The 20,532-nt window shown below is 41.0% G+C and overlaps 1 protein-coding gene and 1 non-coding gene across 5 annotated transcripts in view; both read right to left on the minus strand.

Moving 5' to 3' along the window:
* lrba (LPS-responsive vesicle trafficking, beach and anchor containing) overlaps positions 1-20,532 on the minus strand; it is a 222,475-nt gene that overhangs the window by 20,140 nt on the left and 181,803 nt on the right. For all 4 annotated transcript variants that reach the window (XM_061828985.1, XM_061828986.1, XM_061828984.1 and 1 more), the window contains 3 exons: positions 7,023-7,112; positions 4,228-4,405; positions 1,868-1,939 (listed from right to left, as the gene is read on the minus strand). In XM_061828985.1, coding sequence (XP_061684969.1) covers positions 1,868-1,939; positions 4,228-4,405; positions 7,023-7,112 — 340 coding nt within the window. The remainder of the gene's footprint in view (positions 1-1,867; positions 1,940-4,227; positions 4,406-7,022; positions 7,113-20,532) is intronic.
* On the minus strand, positions 20,306-20,378 carry trnai-gau (transfer RNA isoleucine (anticodon GAU)). Its single transcript has one exon. It is a non-coding gene; the product is annotated as a tRNA-Ile (tRNA).

Here is a 20,532-nt window from a genome sequence, read left to right on the forward strand (position 1 = left end):
ACCCCCCCTTTTTTTTTTTTTCAATCATAGTTAATGAATGAGAGTTTGTGTAAAACCAGGGGTCATTTATTTAAATATTGGTATTTGTATCGAATACTAGCTGAAAAGATCAATGGATTTCGGCAAAGGTTACCATGTAGCCGAGTACGCGTCCGCGTTCACGAGCAGTCTCCCCGTTGAGAACAGATCCAGCAACGGAGTTTTTGTATGCGTCCAGACTTTTACACGCTTTCAAAGTCTTCCGTGTAACTCTCGACGACTTACTCACCAGATCCATGTGTATACCCAGTTGTCCAAGACAAGCGGAAGCGAATTAACGCTCCAATTTCGTCTTGGCGAAAACATCAACTTCGCCATTAAATACGGGTCCTCTATGCCGGGTTTATCTAATCTTTCCATGTACCTTTGTTTATTTTCACCTTCTAAATGTCAAACGGTATCGGACAAGACTCTGCGCGTCGTGCTATAAGACGTATTTTCGCGTCTTCTCCAACTGACTTAGCATTGAACAATGCTTTGCTCGATCGGCAATATGGCGATGTAAACAAAAGTCATGTGATTTTATGACGTAGGTGCACAAGCTCTATAGCAAGGTATCCAGCTATCATTGCTATCATATTTACATATCTAAATATCTATGTTTCTACCTATCTACGTTTCTATCCACTCATCTATCTTGAGCTGCATTATCACTCTACAGTGCTTGTCTTTACATCTTTTTTGAATCCCTCCATCCATTTACCCTGACATTGATGTGACTGGCAGGTAGTTGAGTAAAACTAGACCTCCCCCAAGGCTGAACTTAATTTGATACAAATCTCTGCTTGTCACAACTGCTTGTTTCAGCTCTCTGACTTTCCCTCATAAGTGTGTAATCTTCACGCAAATCTGAAACTGAATGTAGACATTCAATGCGGACGATGGAGTTATGCAGCTTTTGTCCGGAGAACGCTTCATTTTCTTTCCTTCTCAACATAACGACTGGCCACGAAACTCCGTAATTCCTTGGGGAATTGACAGCACGCAGGAGTAATCTATACAGTAAGACATTGTCTATACATTTCAGATTCATGTGTTAAGATACGTTTTAAAAGTGTATTTTAGCAAGATTTTTAGACGTTTGAAGCATGTGGAAAGGGTAAAACATTTTTTTTTCTAATTATGGTCTCGCAATATTGCAGCTTTTCACCCATTGCGAGTGGGTCTGGAACTTACCTTCCGCAATAAACGGGGATGCACTGCGCCGTTAAATAAATAGCTTCTCTCGTCGCGTCAATTAAAAATGAAGTCGTGAATTTAAATATGTAGCTCTCAAGAGCTGGCCAAGATGTCCCCAACAAATTGACTGATGCGTGTCCACAATGTGAGCTGCAGCCTCTCACAGGAGTTCATCTCACCACTACCAGTCCTCCGCCTCTTCCTCCTCCTCCTCCTCCTCATCAACAAGTCAAGAAGGATGAGAGGCGGCCATATTTGTCGTGACAGCCCGTCGGCGGCACGTTCTCAATCACGCATTATTACCGCATTCGTATTCATTGCGGCTGACGTGCATCCTTTTTCCCGGCGCTCAAATTAAAGCAAAGAGGATGCGATGGAGGGAGGTTATGGAAAAGGAGAAAGAATAGCGGTGGGTAGGGTCGGGTGTTGTGGTTGGGGAGCCGGCGGGGGGGGGGCTTGATGATGAAATGCCGGCCTAGGCCACAGCTCATTGCGTTCCAATTTGCATGCAAATGGCGGCTGCTCAAGAGCCCGGCCTTTATCACAGGAAAGACGAGCGTCGACGGTCGCAAAAGTCATTTCATGCACGTATGAGCTCGTGTAGCGCTGGCTCTTATAATAAAGAAAGAAAAAAAAAAAAAGAACGCACCAACAAGAGGGTCGATCTCCACAGGAAGTTGGTACTGCTGCTCCTGCTGCTGCACCCCCGAGCTAGGATGACCTGTGAGGTAAACAAGACCACATGTTGGATTATTCTTACAATGACACAGGTGGAAGGCTGGATGAGGCTTCGTTAGAGCCCCCAACGGGTCACTCGACAACTCCCCCCGCCACAGACCCAGAGTTAAAAAAAAAAAATCAAGTTGCACAGAACAAGGTGGGAAAAAGTCTATATTGAGAGCAGATATTGTGTCTTAATTACAATTTTTGGGGGGGTGGGGGAGAGGAAATATGGATGGTTTTGGAATTGAAGTCCACAAGGCTGTATTAGCGGATTGGTTTTCACAAACTTGCACATTTCTTTTCGAACCTATCTTCCGATATTCACCGAGACTCTTGTGTCGTCACCGTCTCCGTGGTACGGTCAAAGCAATTAAAATGTTTGTCTGGCGCCACCCTGTGGTATCCCGGTGGTTGCGTTCGAGGGAATTTACTGATTTTGTGTGTTTAAATGTCGTTTTGCTGGTGGTCCTTGAATGCACCTCACGTATGGTCAATAGCAAATGTTTCTGCTTCCCTCCCGAAGGAGTTACTAATAGGTGCGATCTACTTACAAGTGATCACTATTCATCTCTCATTTATTATTCCAAGTACTAAAAAGTGCATTTAATGAGTTAACATTTATGTAAAGTGCTAGTGCGCACATTTGTTTGGCCATGTGTTATGTCACGTCACGTTTTGCTAGGGTGTGATTTAAACTAGCATAGTAGAGGAATTGAACCGAGTAATTGAAGTGTTACCACTGCGCAATGGCTATTATACTTTAGTTTAAAGTCAATTAATTGCCAGTCACGTGTTTAGGCATAAAGAACTTTGATGGCTTACGGAAAGCAACTGGTGCAAAATGAAAACGCAGCATATTTCAGAGAAAATGAGTGTTTATGTTCAGAGGCAAAACGTTTTTCAGGATAAAGTTGAATCGTTTCAAGAGTAAAGTCATATATTAATTCAGAAAAATGCGTGTATTTAGGGGAAATTGGATTAGGTATACAGTGTTGAGAATAAAGCCAAATAGTGGAGGAAAAAAAGTTCAAAACTACAGATATGCTCAAGGGAAAAATATATCATTGGTGATAATTATTTTATACATCAACATTTCCGACAATCTGATAAGATTATGGCTTTAATTTCTAAATGTATTGTTTATTTCAGTGTGGCCCTAAGGGATCTTCACAATGAATCCCTTTCACACGATACCCCGCAAAATATTTACGCATGACTAATTAAGACAATTATTGTCAGCAGTCTGGCCAAATGGGCCACTTGACTCCATCTGAAGAGCCTTCCCTTTCACAAATTTGGGAATATCAAATTTAATATTCCTCATGCGGCGTCGGACAAATCGGCCTCAGCTGATGTATGGAGGCGGACGTCGGGCCAAATGAAGGCCGCCGAGAGTGTCACATTTGATCCGATCGCCTGTCTGCTACATTAAAAGCCAGACTCCACCAGACCAGAATAAAAAAAATGGAGCAATTAGTTGGGAAAAAAATAAATTATTTCATACAAGGTAACTCAAGGTGCTCAATGATTAAAAGATGAAATGGGAAACATAGAAGTAATATTAAAAAAATAGTCAAATAAATTATAAAAATAGCACGATAATCAAGAATGGCAAAAATAAAATGTAAAAAATTATAAATACATTTTTAAGGAAAAGCAAAAATAGTAAAGCTCATAAAACAGCTGTAAAAATATTTACTCCAGAAAAGAAGTATAAGAATAGATGAAAAATAATTTTAATTAAAACCAGAAATAGCAGTAAAAGGCATTAAGAATTAGCAAAATTTATTAAAAAAAGAGTAATTAAAAATGGTAAAAAAATGAATTAGAGAAAAAAAATAATAAAGATCACAATAAATGTAAATATAGCAAAAATACTTAAGATTACTGGTAAAGACAGCAACAACAAATGAGTAAATTCAGTGAGGACAAGCGAAATAAAAGATGAATGAATGAAATAATTATTAAAATTAGTAAATACATAGCTCTAATTAAAAATGAAAACACTGATATAAGAAGACTAAAATGAATTGTATGTTGGCTTATTTTCTGATTATATAAAATCTATAATGAATGTAAATAAAATAAAATCAAAAACACGACCAAGATACAAAGATGAGCTTTTCACAGAAAATAGCATGGCAAAAGCGAGCATAAAAAGTGAGTAGAATTCTAAAAATAAAATTTTATTCTCACGACAAGAAGAAATACCGTTTGACAGACGGCAGCAACGTGAATTCTAGACTTCTCACTCACACAAGGGAAATGCGCATCTGCGGGTCTCACCTGCCAGGCCGTGCCACTTGTTGACGGCGAAGAGGCGGCTGGTGGTGACGGTGATGACGGCGGGCGCCGCCAGGCCCGGCTGCGTGTTGGCGGCCACGTGGGTCACGGGAGAGTTGGACGGGAACTTTAGCACCATGATGACGTCCTGCTGCATCTGCTCCGTGAACATCAGCGGCGTCTGCAGGAGAAGATACTGTTCAGGTGTACCCCCCCCCGCCCCAACAAACGGAGGGATGGTGGTGACGAGCGGATATGGCGAGGATGGACAAAGGGAAACATGGATTTAGTGGGGGGGGAGAAAAGAGAAGGAGAAAGCTAGTTAGGAGGATAGAAAAGTGATTTGTCAATGCTGAGAGTGGACGTAGATTTTCAATAAAGTTGACCTAGAAAAAAAAGTGCATTTAGAGAATAAAATGACTCATTAGTAAAGAGAGGAAACTCATAGTTAAGTAAGAAAAAAATAGTACTTAATATAAAAAACAATAGTACAAGAGCAGCAAAAACAGCAAAGATAGCAAGTACATAAAGTAGTAGAAATAGCAAGGAAAAATACGAGCAAACAGTGAAATAAGGGTAAAAATTACAGTCGAGAAAAAATGGTCAGGAAAAAAAAAAAAAAAAAGTAGAGAAGGAGTTGTAAAGATACCAAAAGTGTCAGTGAAAATAGCACAATAATTTGGGAACTATGACAGAAAAGTACCCAAACTAATAGTAAAGATCGTAAAAATAGAAGATGACAAATTAGTAGGAAAAATAGTCAACACTGCCATAAACTGGAATGAAAATACTGTATATAAAGAACATTGTTTTGAAATGAAAAGCACTTTACCATCCACAATCCCCATGAGCAGCAATGTAGATATAAATTATAGTAACAACTGCAAACTAATGGTAAAAACGACAGAAAATGTTTTTTTTTAAAGAAAATCTATTACGATAAAAAAAAATAGTAATTATGGGCCAAATAGTAACAAAGAAGTTGTCTGTAGCAGTGAAGACAAAAGAAAGAGTAAACTGTTAAAAAAAAAAAGCAAAAATAATATTACAAATTCCCAGTCATACCAAGGATACCAAAATAGAGTAGAAAAATACAGCTAAGCGCAAAAATGCTTAGAGATTTCCCATAGTATTAGAAGAAAAAAAAAATCAAAACCACTGGTAAAAATATAAAATAGGAAACAGTAAATACAACAAAAAAGTAACAATATCAAAAATAGTAGAACCATTAGTAAAAATTGCAATTATAGTAGTTAAGAGTTAAGTTAATAGTTAAGATAGTAGGAGTACAAAGTAAAAATAGCTAAATTATTTGTAAAGATAACTGCAGGAAAAATTGATCTAAATCGAGTTATAGTAATAGTAAAGACAGCGAAAACTGTAGTTTAGCTCAGTAGTAATAAAGGATGCCAAAAGAGTGGAGAAGGTAACAAAAGTAAAGAGAAAACAAAATATAGTTGCAAACAGAGTAAAAGTATAGTAAACAATACTAACAAAATAGCCAACACAGCCGTAAAAATCTTGCATTTCATTAAAAAAAATGATTTGTGTCTCATCTTCTGTACTGTGACCACATCAAATCACTCCATCTATCGTGTATCCTGGTGATCATGTTTGTACAGAATTTACGGAAACCACAAAAACTCACGCAGTCGTGCCCCCTGGACAATGTGGAAAAAAAAAAGTTCTTTGATGGACCTGAAATTGGCTCAAAATGTCGATCATAACAGGCAACATGAAAATGTCTCAAGGACCCATCCCTGAAATTTCCCATTTTGGGTTGAATCAGCCATTTTGGGAAAATTCCAGAGGTTATATGATAATTTTGGGAATTCACCAGGAAAAAGGAGGTGCATGTTCATCACCGCTTGGAGCTTTATTTCAATTTTTATTTTTATTTTTTTAACATCCGCATGAATCAGCAAATCTGTGTTTAACATGAAAGAGACGAGTAAATCCGATGTGCGTGCTAACGAGTGACACCGACAGTACCGTCGGCGCTGGCTCACATGCCGAAAGTCTTCGCAACACACAAACGGAGGAGGTCAAAAGACTACAGAAGGTAAAGAATCTTTAGTTTGCAAACATCTCTTTTCAATTAGCTCTGTAGTGAAGCGCTAAGTGTGACGTGTGTGTGTGTGGTGGTCCACGGGCAGCTGTCAGCACCACAGGGACACCGCGCTAATAAGGACTCAAGGGGGTTCCGAGGCCCATCACACGCCGGCCTCACTTTTGGCCCTTAAAAAGTGGCCGCGCTTCACGCTTCTTTTGCTGATGTGTTCCAACTTGGGTGCTGGGAAATATGCCTCATGGCCACATGTTCACTATGTCATGTCTTAACCCTTTGGAAAGCCTTGGGGGAAAAAAAAAAAAAAAAAAAAAAAAAAAAAAAAAAATGGACGCCCACTTTATCATTATTTTCACCTAACTTGCATCCGAGAATTTTTTTCCCCAGATTTTAATGACCCAATAGATTTTCCCACATGGGTGTTTGAGACTTTTTGATCAGTCCTGTTATTATATTGTGTACTTGTCCACCAAATATTACATCAAGCTGTCGTGTTGTTTTACTTTCGAGGGGGTGCTTTTGGGGAATCCCTAAAATACATAAATTAACACGCAGAATGAACACTGTAGCTAAAATTGCTCAGTTTTCAGGCACGCTGCGGCCAGGAAAGGAAGAATAAAGATTCAAAGAGGCAATAATAGAGTACACCCAAGGACAAAAAATTCAATATGTACGTCTTGATGTGTATTTGATCAAATAAAACTTCAAAAACAGGCATCGAAGCGCTCACCACTTGCATGGCCGAGCTTCGGGGGGTGTGCGGCTCGATGAGAAGCTGGCAGGGGGTTTGCCCGAAGCTTTGGATTTGCGATTCCACGGCCTGGAAAGACAACAGTAAACATATAAAGTCATTCTAAAAAAAAAAAAATATATATATATATATACACACACACACACACACACACATTGCTTCATATCAGTGAGTGTGTGGATCAATGCACACCCTCGCTCATATATGAACACAGTTTCTCACTTGCTTGACACGCACAGCAGCAATTCATCGTACACACGGGGAATAAGAGGGCGGCGGCGTGCGGGCTGGTTAGGTGGTGTTAATGAAGAGGTATAGGACCATAAATGTCAGAGCCGACGCCGGCCGAGAGGCCTCTGGACATTATCACCACCGCTCGCTGTCGGGAGGTACAGCGCGTCGCGGCGCGAGCGGTTTGATGCACGCGGGGGGCTGCGACGTGATGTATTCAACAATGAAAAACAGATAGATAAAATGAACATATTTTTTAAAAAAGAAAACAAACATTTCACAATTAATATGCTTAAATAGGAACTTTAAAAGTTTTTTTTTTTTTTTAAAACACATCACCATAGGGCCGGATGATAATATTCAATGTTCAGGCTTCCTTCATGTTTACATAGATCATATCACATATCATATCAAATACATGGTACATGTACAGTATTTAACTTTCACTTTAACACGAACCCCCCCCCCCCCCAAAAAAAAAAGGCTTCAAACAATGACGTCATCAAGCCGTAGTCATGTCTGTTAGCTCAGCATACAAAGGAAATCAGCCAACCTGTTTGCCCGGTTTGGTCACATGACATTCCCCATGTAGCGGATTATAAAACATGTTGGGGGGGTGTGTGTGATTGTTTAATATAGTATATAGAAATACTTGGTGTAAAAGGCACATTTCATATATAAAAGTGTGATGAAAATTTAACTGCTTAAAAATTCAACTGTACCGTAAATATATTTATTAAAAGTGTGGTCACTGTCACTTTAATTTACCAATAATACATCTTAAACCATATACAACTATTGGCAATGTGACGAGTTCAAAATCAAAATATGTATTGTATCTGTTCTTTAAAATATATACACGTGATAAAAAAATATTTGTGAGTGTTCTGACATATTCGGCATACAAAACAGAAATGTGTTATATAAAAATAGAAATGTAATTTCAATTTATAATTGTTGCATGAAAACGTTCATGACAATGTGTAAACTTTCTATATAAAAGTAGAATGAACAAAAACGATAACTTATTGCAAATTAAGGTCCATGTCCAAATATTCATCTGTATTTTTAAAGTCCGCATGTATATGTATTGAATACTAATGAATCCATCAGTTTTCTTTGCCGCTTATCCTCACGAGGGTCACGGGGATTGCCGGAGCCGATCCCAGCTGTCAACGGGCAGGAGCCGGAGCACACCCTGAACTGGTTGCCAGCCAATCACAGGCCACGTCGAGACAAACATCGGCACTCACAATCACACTTACAGGCAATTTAGTGTCTAATTAATGTTGCATGTTTTTGGGATATGGGAGGAAACCAGAGTGCACACCTGGAGAAAACCTCACGCAGACACGGGGAGTGCCCGGAGAAAACCGAAGCAAGCACGGGGAGAACATGCAAACTCCACATAGGCGGGTCTGGGATTGAAACCGGGACTTATCGGGAGAGCTTATCCACCGTTCTGCCTTATTGTATACTAATGTATCACAAAAATAAAATGTCCATTTTAGGATAAAAACTTCAAGAAAGTGATAAGAAAATATTTCAAAAAGTGTAAAAAATTGAAATCTGAAGTACTTTACCATATGGCTCATGAAAGTGTTCATGCCAGTATTGTATATCAATGTACAGTATTTGGCAGCAGACTGACGACCACAAATGCGATACTGGCACAATGAATGCTTGAAGCAACTGAAACAATAAAATAGTCAAATTCTTTTCAAACGCGATCCTTCAATAATTGCGAGGCGAAGTTCCGAGCCAATTAAACGTGAGGGCGATAAGAGCGAGGTGACACCAAAACGAACCGCATCAAAGTTCCTGCACGGTCCAAAGCGATGACGGCGCTGTCGGCGTCTCTTTGGCCGGCGTGGGAGTGACGACTTCGTGCGTGTCGGCTGACTCGCCCGGGTCCCGCTCGGCCGGAGCCCCGTGAGAGTGAGCTCATGCGTCCAGGCCCGCGTGTGCTACTTCGCCTGAGAAATAACCAGGCTGGTGTGCCGCATTCACTTGAAAGCACGTTGATGTTAAGACGCGGCAACTCAAAAGTGAATGTGAGCCTCGATCAAAGTGGGCGAAAACATCAAATACTGCCATTTTCTTTGATTACTAGAAAATCAGCATTAGTCTCGATTCCATGTCGGAATTGGGATTTAGGGTTAGGGTTAGGTAGCCAATAGACTGTTTTCGACCACGTGACTCCATCCGGGGCACCTGGCCACGTCGGCTGGGTTCCCTCTACTGACGCGATGTTCACTCTAATGCTTTTGGAGTTACACAAATGTTCATACGACCTTTAAAAGTGACGCATGATGACTAAAAAGACTTTGGAAAGTTATCGGTGGCCATCAGATGTCGTTTCAAGAAACCGTTACGACAAGAAGTGTGCTTTGATCGACAATATCGACCCGTATGCCTTGGAGAAACACAAATGGAGTACACAAATGTGGGCGTCGGTAACCTATCCAGACATCGTCCACTATCTCCTCTTCTCGACAAGCGCTTGTACCATGGACCAACTAAAGAATTACAAAGGTCTGGAGGCCTACAACCAATTCATCAATGGCTGTGTTCGTCATGCGGCGGTAACCATTGTAAGCACACTGCTAAGGTTAGTGTACCGCACAATGCAATTTAAATACGTACCGCGTGATTAGAGTCAGCGTTGTGTTAAATTATGTTGATTATACCAACGAAAGAGGTGTAGATTGTTATTTTCATTTTTGCTTCCGAGAGACAGAGGTTCGACCAGGACGAGTCGCAAGTGGAGGCCGCACCTTTTTCTCCACGGCTACATTTTTAACTCAACTCCCGTAATAGCTAGCGGTGCAGTAACTTGTTTTTTGAACACATATTGTAATAAAACAGAAAATACAGATTTTGGAGACATGCTTTGCATTCACACACGAATATTATGTGGGCTGTTGGCCCTAAAGAATACGTATATCGTCACAGAACTTAGTTATTGCTAGGTAGGTGTGAAAGGTATCTAATACTTACCAAGAACAAAATGCTCCGAGCAAACTCAAACATAAGAGAATGACTTGGCTGCTAGATCGGCTAAGCTAATACAAGACAGCCACAGTTGTCGCTGTTTGGTTGCTAACAGTTGGGAGTCGAAAGAAAGACGCTTTACAACGGCCACTTTCGTTTGAGCAACTGACAACATAGCAGTGTGCTCCCTTTCATGTGCCGTTCTGAAACGATTCCTGCCTAGTTACGGTTTGTTTACGCAAATTCACCAAACCAAGATGGCGCCGGCGTTCTAAATCGGAAGGTGTGTGACGTCAGTCGAAAACAGTCTATTGCCACGACTGCCGTGGAGAAAGCAGACGGCCACCTTGCTAGAACTTGACTTTATGTGCACACGTCAGAAGAGGCCAGGATTGGTCAAACCTGAATCAGACGACAAGATGGATTATACGATGACATCTTTTTTTTTCCTCTGTTTAATGACTCGACAGTAAATAACAGATCGCTACTGGAGGTTGCTACCTCTTATTAATTTATTGACATGTACCTGTAGTTACATGAGCTTTCAATTTCAGGCACGGGTGTTCAAAACTTTTTCGAACACTCTTAGAATAGACATGTTGACCAACATTTAGGATCATCTGTGAAACTGGCATGGTGGGCTACTTGTTGTTTTGTCATTTCTAGGGGGCGCTACTGAGTGAAAAGCAGCGCAAAGTGAAGATGCGCGCCGCTACGTTAGCTTGGCATGTCGCTACGATGTTCGTATTCCGCGTGAACGTGTCACATCAAATCAGTGGTCGCCTTCCTTGCGCGAGATTGTTTACACGATTGTCTGTGGGGTTTTGTGTAGAGGCCAAAACGTGGCGTTTGCTTTATTCTGTTGACGTTAAGTCACGCACGAGTGCGGGCGTACTGAAAGAGATCCTTCAGAGCGCCTCGTCAGCCCCTGTAGAACTGTGGGAAAACATTCGCGACGCGGCACGCTATGACTGTAACATCCATTCAGCGAAGGGAACGCTAACATTTTCCATGCCGGACGGCGCGCTAAGTGAGAGGACAGCAGTGCATCAGTCGAGGTCACAAAGGCTGCCTTCTCCCCTGCTTCAGCATTTTCAATTGGCCCTTCTGTTTTCTCGCGAGTTACGCTGACTGTTTTTATAAATTATGAAATTATTTCGTTTTAATAGGTTACCCTTAACGCTGTGTTCGTTTCTTACAAACATTTCCATAAGTCAATTTCACGCACTGTGTTTAACCATCTTAAAAAAAAACCAATTTAAACATATTTGTTTTTAAATTGTCCATCCATTTTCTGTACTGCGTATCCTCAATATAGCACCGTATATATTTTTTTAATTAAAAAAAGAAATTGACAAATAAGGCCAACAGATTACCTTTCTAGCGACCCACTTTAAGAGTTTTTCATGATAACCGCAATCGCTTGGCTGATTTATTTTTTGTGATGCTTCGAGTTGTTTTTTTTATTTTTTTTTTGCCACCCCCACTTTAAGCAAGAAAACAAAACAAAGAGAATCACACATTGTGAATTTAACCAAACCAGCAAACTTGCCTTGAGCAAACCCTGCTAGGTTAACGCTAACCCAGAATGGAAAATACCACAGACAGGCTAACAAAAAAGGCAGAAAAATATAAATGTAAAATATGTTAATAATCCCCGTGGCCCTTGTGAGGATAAGCAGCCAAGAAAATGTATGTATATTATATAATGTCAAAAAAAAGTTTGGTCTCTCTCTATACTGTGAGTTTTACATGTATCCTCAAGAGTAAATTTGTTTAATTGGCATTAATATTATGAAGGGTTCCCTTATCCCAGCACTCAAAACACATTTGAGACCCATTTTAACATTCAAGACACATGCGGGTCAAATTGACCAAGTAGCATTGTCGCTGCTGCTGAGAGTTCAACGGAACGGGAGCGTAAGCCAATGCCTGTGAGCGACTCCTCAGAACCACTCAACCCGTCTTCATTACCGCGACGTTTACGAGGCCTCCACTATAGGTCAGCGCAGGTGATTATACGGTATGGAGTTGAGGGGTGGGGGGGGGGCCGTCGGCAAGGCCAATCTCTTTTCGGGGCGCTGGCCCGTGTCTGATGAGGCTTTTCTATATTCTATACATTTAAATGCCGGAGACGCCCTCAGAGCCCGTGTCGCCCTCCTCGCCGCCGCAGACGTCGTCGCTTGATTTACGGTGTCGCTCGACAAGATGGAGCCGTATGTCAGACACGACCAAGTTATGCTAATCCGTGCCAATAACACGGACGGGGGGGGAGATAAAAAGATTGGGTAATTAAAGTGATAATAAATAAGTGTAGATGTCGACAAAGACGCTTATTTTGAACTCATTGTTTTTGGGAATATTTCCAAAATTAGACAAATATTTTCATGTACAACTGCAAAGCCATGCCCCTTTAATTTTTTTTTTAATTCACTGGTTTCCTTTTTATATTATATTACGCAATTTAAATTTCTTCTATAAATAATGTAAAGTACTTTCATTCAATATGTAGTGAAGTGTTTAAAAAGGTAAAATAGTTAATCAATTAAAATCAGTTGAAGTTAATGATACATTTGTGATTTTATTTCAACTTCAGTTTGATTAACTAAAAAAGACAAATCATTGCATTACATAAATATTAGAAGTTAAAATACGTTTTAGTCGTGATTGTTTTCATCCAAATGAATTTTTCAAATATATTTTTAATTTTAATTGTTTTAATTTGATATGATTCATTTAAGAAGGGAAGAAATTATAAAAACAATGTAAGTAAATTGAAATAACTCCACAAATAAAATATATCATAATGATTCTAAAGATAAAATAAATAAGGTATACTTGAGTTATTTGACATCAAGCCCTTTTTTTCTCACTGCAATTATTCTGACCGCATTGATAATTATGAATTCATTGAAAACAGAAAACTGAATTCAGTCCAACCATATTTTATTAAATTAAAAATAAATGATAATAAAAATGACTAAAAAAGGTATGATCTTTCGGGGTTTACATTTAAGAATCACTATATTCAACAATGTACTCAATTTGCTATTATTATTATTACAAAATTATACCAAAGCAAAAGGCAACAACCGTTATAGCGCCACCTGTTGTTGTGACTGTCACGCGACAGGCTGCAAATTTCTTGTTCTGCAGCTATATATCGCATCCCAAAAAATGTATTTAAAAGAATGATGTAGCCTTCCCATAACAGCTTCGGACATGGCCTGCCAGAATCCCCCAAAGTATGACTTCATCAAAAAGTGAGATTTACTGTAAACTACCCAAAGACTAAATAAACAAGCGGTGGGATTTTCTTCATTCCCTTGAAACCCTGCTGAATTACGCCAACTGTGACTGCGCCTCGTGACAAGTTGCAGGATTTTCCCGTAATCATACGCGAAAGAGGGGGAAGCCCTGCACGGCTGTGAGAAGGCGACGTCGGGTGTGTGTGTGTTTCTCTTTATTTGGTCAGAGGCAACACAGATGTGCATTAATGCATCTGCGCGCACACACACTCATGGTGGAGGCAAGACAGGAAGCAATCATGCTTCTGCGGCGGTCTCGGCAACATTCCCCTAATCTGTGCTGAGATATTCCAAACTCCCCGAGAGATGGAAAACACACATGATCCTGTCCGTTTATGTCCACACACTTATAAACACAAGTGTATATATGTGTGTGTGTGTATGTATGTGGTCATCTACAAATGATTAAAATGAGAACAAATCCAATTCTTCAACCATTAATTTGAGAACATTTGAATTTGGTCAAGTTTGGTATCAAGATTTTTTTTTTTTTTTTTTTTTGGAAAGACTTGCGTAAGATGAGGTAATTAAATGACATCCTAGGCACGTATAAAAGACAACTCTGTTCAAATTTGTGATGCAAAAAAAAATGAGAACATCTGAACTTTATTTGGGGCTAACCAGAGACAACTCAAAATGGTGGCAGGTGGGTGCCGAATCATTTCATGAAGTTTGAAAGTGATTGCTTCATTCAATGTGAACACGGTCCCATCCCCAGTTATAAGAGGGTGTGCACACTTGTGCAACCGCACCGTCGTCATGAGGTTGTGCACCCTGCGATCGCAACGCTTTTGATCAAATGGTGAAGGCAGATTCGAACAGGGGTCTGTAGACCTTTTAGATCTACAGTGTGTAATGCGTTTCTTACAAATAAAATTAGCGTGTAATAAATTAGGACCGTGACTCAGAAACCATTTTGAAAGCATTTCTCCCCCACTTCAAAGAAATTTGCCGGGAAGTTTTGGTTAAGATCTCTCTCTTTTTTTTTTTTTTCTTTTTTCTTTTATGAGCTTACGCAATGCAAGGCATCATCGACAAACGTCCTGGACCGTGTGTTTGGATTGGGCCAGATGGGACATCGCAGCTGCCAGACAACTTAGCCAAACCAAACCAAGCAACCAGGAACACACAAGCCACTTCCCCGGTCAACTACTTCTTCCTACCAAACAAAAAAAAATCAAAGAGAAAACGTGCCGTCTCCACGCCTTGACAAAGAACAGCCTCGGGCAGAGAACCGCAGGTTGCGCTCAGAGCCGAGCCCGTCGCTCGGTAATGGCCGACTCTGGGGAAACGGCTTTTGTCGGTCTCAGAGCTCCCAGACAGATCCTCGGGGGTCCGTGACGAGGAGCAGGACCCCGTGAATCCACTTCCACCCGCCGCCCTTAAAAGCGGAAGGCTCGGCCGTCCGGGACGGCACGACGTGGGGTTTATTTAACTAATTAAGGCGCTCAGACTGAGGGCGAGACGTGAGACGTGAAATTTCACAGATTCCATTCGTGGGGACGTCCTGGACCCAAGTGGGGCGGCGTTTGATTGCTAACATGCTAATACGGGATAGGCCATGTCATTATTTAATATGTTAAAAAAATACGTTCAACTGTATATAAAAGATATGTCAAAGATCTGTTTTCGAATCATTAAATAGGTCGATTAGTTTTAATCATAAAAAGTCTATTAATAATGACCGGTTAACACACAGTATAATACAATATAAACAGTCTTCTTCTTCTTTTCCTTTCGGCTTGTCCCGTTAGGGGTCGCCACAGCGTGTCATCTTAGATGAACGCGTATTTTTTTGGCGCAGTTTTACGCCGGATGTCCTTCCTGACGCAACCCTTCTACGTTGAGCTAGTTTATTTTAACCCATTCATGGGCAGGGTGGCAATTTTTTTGCCTTATTGAGATAAAAGTCTCCTAAAAGGCCACAATCAAGGAAATACTTCTTTTTCGTTTATGGTTAAGTTGTATGATAACTTCAGGCAGCCATGTTAGGTCCGGAAGGAAAGGGAAATAATTCCGTGCTAACTTTGACCGATGAGTTATCCTCTCCTGATACCGAATTATGGCTTCAGATTAAAACACTTAAATATTTTGATATACTGAAGGATATAATGCGTGAAAATAATGATGTCCCAAAAATGGAATAAAATTGTTAAATTAACAAAGACAGCCAGACGTGGTTATCCCAAAGTGTGAGGACACCGTCTCACACCAGAGCCCCCTTTTAGACCACATATCACGCACCACCCGCTTGACCGTACCTCAAACGCGTGTGCATGTATTTATGATCCGCAAAAATAATGAAGAAGCAGTGATCCATTACTGGGGAGTGTGTGTAAACCAAAGGAGTGGGTAATGGGCTTGGACTGTGCGCGTGTGTGTGTGTGCGTGTGTGTGCAAATGACCGCCACAGCGTGGTTATGAATCTGCATGCGTAGCGTGAGTGAGAGTGTGCGTGTGCGTGCGCACAGCTATAAGGCCAAAGCACATCTGGATGGGAATTAGGGTGAATGGGGTGATAAATCAAAGATCCACCCCTGGTGCCCGTCAGGCTGCAGCCACCGAGCATGAAGGGCATCTGAAGACGAGCAGTCTCCTTGCAAACCCGCAACTCATCTCCATCAAAAGACCGTCGCTTGAATTCTTATTACCGCTTTATTACAATTAGAAACGCTCAAGCGTAGATGACCACAATATACCCTGCGGACCCGTACACTTCAGTGAACTCTCATTTTGGGATGGACAAAATGGACATGGCCTCCATGAGGATCATTTGTTCACATTTAAAGCATTTAGAATAAGAGATACAGTAATTTAACATATTTGGAGTTTTTTTTCTGTGATACGCCTCAACTGAGAGACGAACATCTTCACACATTGGGGAGGAGCAAAGTTTTTTCTCACCACATGTGCACTTCTTTAAAAGCCATTTAATTGTAATGTTCATGTTGAAAGATCCATTTTTTGATCGTAGTTGTATGATAGTATGGTATAGTTTCAAAAGGAATCCATACATCACTATATTTTTTTTTCATTTTGCAAGAATACATTGCATGTGCCACAACTAAGCAAAACATGCTATTCTGGTTAAAGGTCCACTGTCATGAAATGCATGATTTTTAGTATGTTATTAATGAAAAAAGGCAGCCGGAATGGACCCATCCATTTTTTTCCCCCACCACACAACATGATTTTTACGTATATGGCTTTTTGTCACTCCCGCCATGAAAATCCTCTCGAAGGATTTGTTTTCGACAAGAAGCAGGAAGTGACGTTAGTAGCAGACACCCACTCAGGCGGTCTCGTCTGTTTCTACTAGTTTTACCTGCTGGAAGCAAGCTCGTTGTTCCTTCGTGCTAGCCAAAACGCCGGCTCGCCGTTCGTCGTGAAAAATGGATTGTACGGGGGCAAAGGACGAGAGCTTTGTGGGTTCCAAATGACAGGTAGGTGTGTATACAGCTACTAAAAAAAAAAAAAAAAAAAAAAACACAATAATTTTGGGGGCGGGTTTGGGGGGATGGGAGACATAATCCTCTCAGAATGTAACCAAAGACCTGCGCAAGTAAGCCAGGGGCTGCGCCGAGCACGGCTTCGACCAGGTTGCCTCATACATACTGTCTGGGAGTCTGTTGTTAGTTAGAAGTGATCCGCATATCATCTAAAAATGGCTCGAAACGATAGGGTAATATTGCTCCGGTCACTTCACTTGATTGTGAGATGTTCTCTTCTTTGAAAAGAGCTTCCGTGTCCCATAGTAGGCGGCACAGCGTGTTTTCAATGGCGAATGTGACGGTGTGACGTAATGAACAGACGTTGCAGGGAATATGGCGACCGCTTGGATGTCGAATGAGACTTCCGCAATTTTGCGCATGGATGACGCGCTCTACGCTCATATTTATTTTTTCGTATGGACATTGAAGTGAATAATGTTGTATGTATTTTTCATTACAATATCTATATTAGAATGTTTATAGGCATGACACTTGACCTTTAATGATGCATTTGTGGAATTAGCATTAAACTGAATAATTAATCAATCTCCAGCAAACTCAGGGTGTGGCCATTTTAGCCAATATTAGCCTCTGTTGCTGAGCAAAATTAACATGTCACATGACTACCCCCTGAACAGATTGCCAGCCAACCCCCCCCCCCAAAAAAAACATCTCCAATAATGTCATCTTAAATCGTAACCATTGTCTCTTGAATGACCTCAAATCAATGACTAAACATTTCATAACTGCTTCAAAATGAAAGCAAAAGATACAATTTTAATTCAAGTTAGAACATTTCAACGTGATTTGCACACAACCCTAACCTTGGACCTTATCCTTGAATCATTTTTTAAGTGAGTGATGAGCTGGTAATGATTACAGTATGATCTGCCCCTCCAAAAAAAATGAAAAAAAAAAAAAAAGTGCTGACGGAAACGCGGCCAACGAGCTCGCTTGCTGGCTCGCCGCCTTTTGACTTCACAACAGATTGGTGAACTTGTCAGGAAGTTGTTTGTCGGTCTGCGTTTTTCTCCGCAGCGCTCGGTGTGCGTCGCTTTCGGGCTTATGTGTTCAGAACGCGGGCTATGAATAATGAATGAGGCGCAGGCTCGAAGGCGTCCGAGTGGAAGAGTCGCTAGCGGAATGCTTTGCTCAGCAATATCTGCAGAGTGTTTTGTTCACGCATGTAACCGATTTAGCAACACAACTAACTGCATCTCTGTGAAGTACAGACGCAGCAAAGGGACACATGCTTTTATAATAATCACATTACGCATCCATTTGCCCTAATGTGCATGTGTGCTTACCCCTGACGCAGCATACTCTTCAATGTAATGTAACTTTATCGGGGAAGGAACCGTCTCGGTTACTTAGATGGCCGTTTGCTCAAGTTCTAGACTCGACTTGAATTTCATATTTGTCACAGAAAAGTCATCAAACTTCACATAATGGCAAAAACTCAAGCTAGCATTGTCAGTCAGTCTAGTATGTGAGGTTCAAGTTTGGTAGCAATCAGATGTCCAGGAGGAATCCATGATTGAGAGACCTTTGGAAATAGCCAAATCCTCATAAAATGGCCACTTTAAAGGTCTAGTGTCATTCCTATAAACATTGTAAAATAGATATTGAAATGAAAAATATATATAAGATTATTCACTCTCATTCGGAGAGCGGCGTCATCCATGCGCAACGTTGCGGAAGTCTCAATCGACATCAAAGTGGTCGCCATATTGCCTGCATCTCCTGTCCGTGACATCACACCGGGACATTCGCCATTGAAAACACGCTGTGCCACCGACTATGGGAGACGAACACGCCCCTTCTGACACGGAAGCTCTTTTCGAAGACAACATCTCACAACCGAGTGAAGTTAGCGGGGCAATATTACCCTATTTTTCCGAGCCATATTTAGATGACGTGGATCACGGCCAAACCACCTCCCTGCCCTATCCACTTCCACGCGGCGGTGAGAAATGCCCACTTCCGCGGCGGACATGAGCCACCGCGGCGACGAGCCACCCCGGCCGACAAAGCTGGCGGCAGGCTCGGCCTTGTCGCCAAGGCCGGTAGCGATCCACAAGACCTGCGGAGGCCGTCTTTCAGCGGCTGCTGCAAGGAAGCCTTCCGATCCGCACATCGACACATTTAGCAACCCTGATTTATGAATTACGCCCCCCCCCCAACTATTGTTTTTTTTTTTTAGTAGCTGTATACACACCTACCTGTCATTTGGAACCCACGAAGCTCTCGTCCTCTGCACCCGTGCAATCCATTTTTCACGACGAACCGGGTCTCTTGCAAACTTATGAAGGGTAAATCCATCCTCCCGAGTGTTCGAGCAATGTCCAGCAATCAAACGAGCCGGCATTTTGGCTAACACGAAGGAACAACGAGCTACCTTCCCGGAGGTAAAACTAATAGAAACAAACGAGTCCACTTGAGGGCAGTCCTGCCATGTATGTCACGTCCTGCTTCTTCTCGAAAACAAATCCCTCGGGAGGATTTTCATGGCGGGAGTTACAGAAAGCTGTATACGTCAAAATCATGTTTTGTGGTGAATAAAAACGCACGAGTCCATGTCGGTTGCCGTTTTTTTCATTAATAACATACTAAAAATCATGCATCTCATGACAGTGGCACTTTAAACGAAAATGGAAGGCTTTGTGTATCTTTTCAGGTGTGGGTTCTTGAGACTTTTTTTGGGCGTACACTCATAGATAAGCCTACCAAGTGTCACGCTACTAAGCAAAACTCGCTCAGGGGGCCGAATTCTGTTACAAATTCTGGAGGACGGAAAAGAGCCAAAATGCCCACTTAGAAACTAAATGGTCAGATTTCCTGTTTCTATTTCAGCCTATGTTTTTGAGACTTTTTTTTCTCTCATGAACAGGCTGTTCCAAATTTCTTGTTGCCAAGTGAAACTGACTTTATGGGCTGATTTTCAAAAAATTCCCAGTAACATTATTGAGCAATTTTTGAGTGTGAGTAAGTTCTCCAAATCGGGATTTATTCGGTCTATAACAATAATAATGAAAAAAAAAATTAATGAATAAATGAAAAAAAAGTAATCTATAATATAGTCAAATTACTTCATATAATCATATATTTGTATAGTAAGTTTCTTTCGGCTTGTCCCTTTCGGGGTCGCCACAGCGTGTCATCTCAGATGAACGCACATATGTTTGGCACAATTTTTACGCCGGATGCCCTTCCTGACGCAACCCTTCTCAGGGAGTGGAGGCCCCAGTGGGATACGAACCCACAACCCCTGGTTTATCAAACCAGTGCTCTAACCACTGAGCTACAGGGCCTCTATAATCATATATTTGTATAATAACAATATTTTATTTTATCAATATATATTTAAATAAAATATTTATTTAAATTATTTGTCATTGTACATAAGTTGATATATCTTTATCTGAGACCTGAATAGATATTTGTTTTCCAGATTTAAAAAAAAAT

Source organism: Syngnathoides biaculeatus, chromosome 9 (genome assembly GCF_019802595.1).
Source record: "Syngnathoides biaculeatus isolate LvHL_M chromosome 9, ASM1980259v1, whole genome shotgun sequence".
Lineage (NCBI taxonomy): Eukaryota > Metazoa > Chordata > Actinopteri > Syngnathiformes > Syngnathidae > Syngnathoides > Syngnathoides biaculeatus.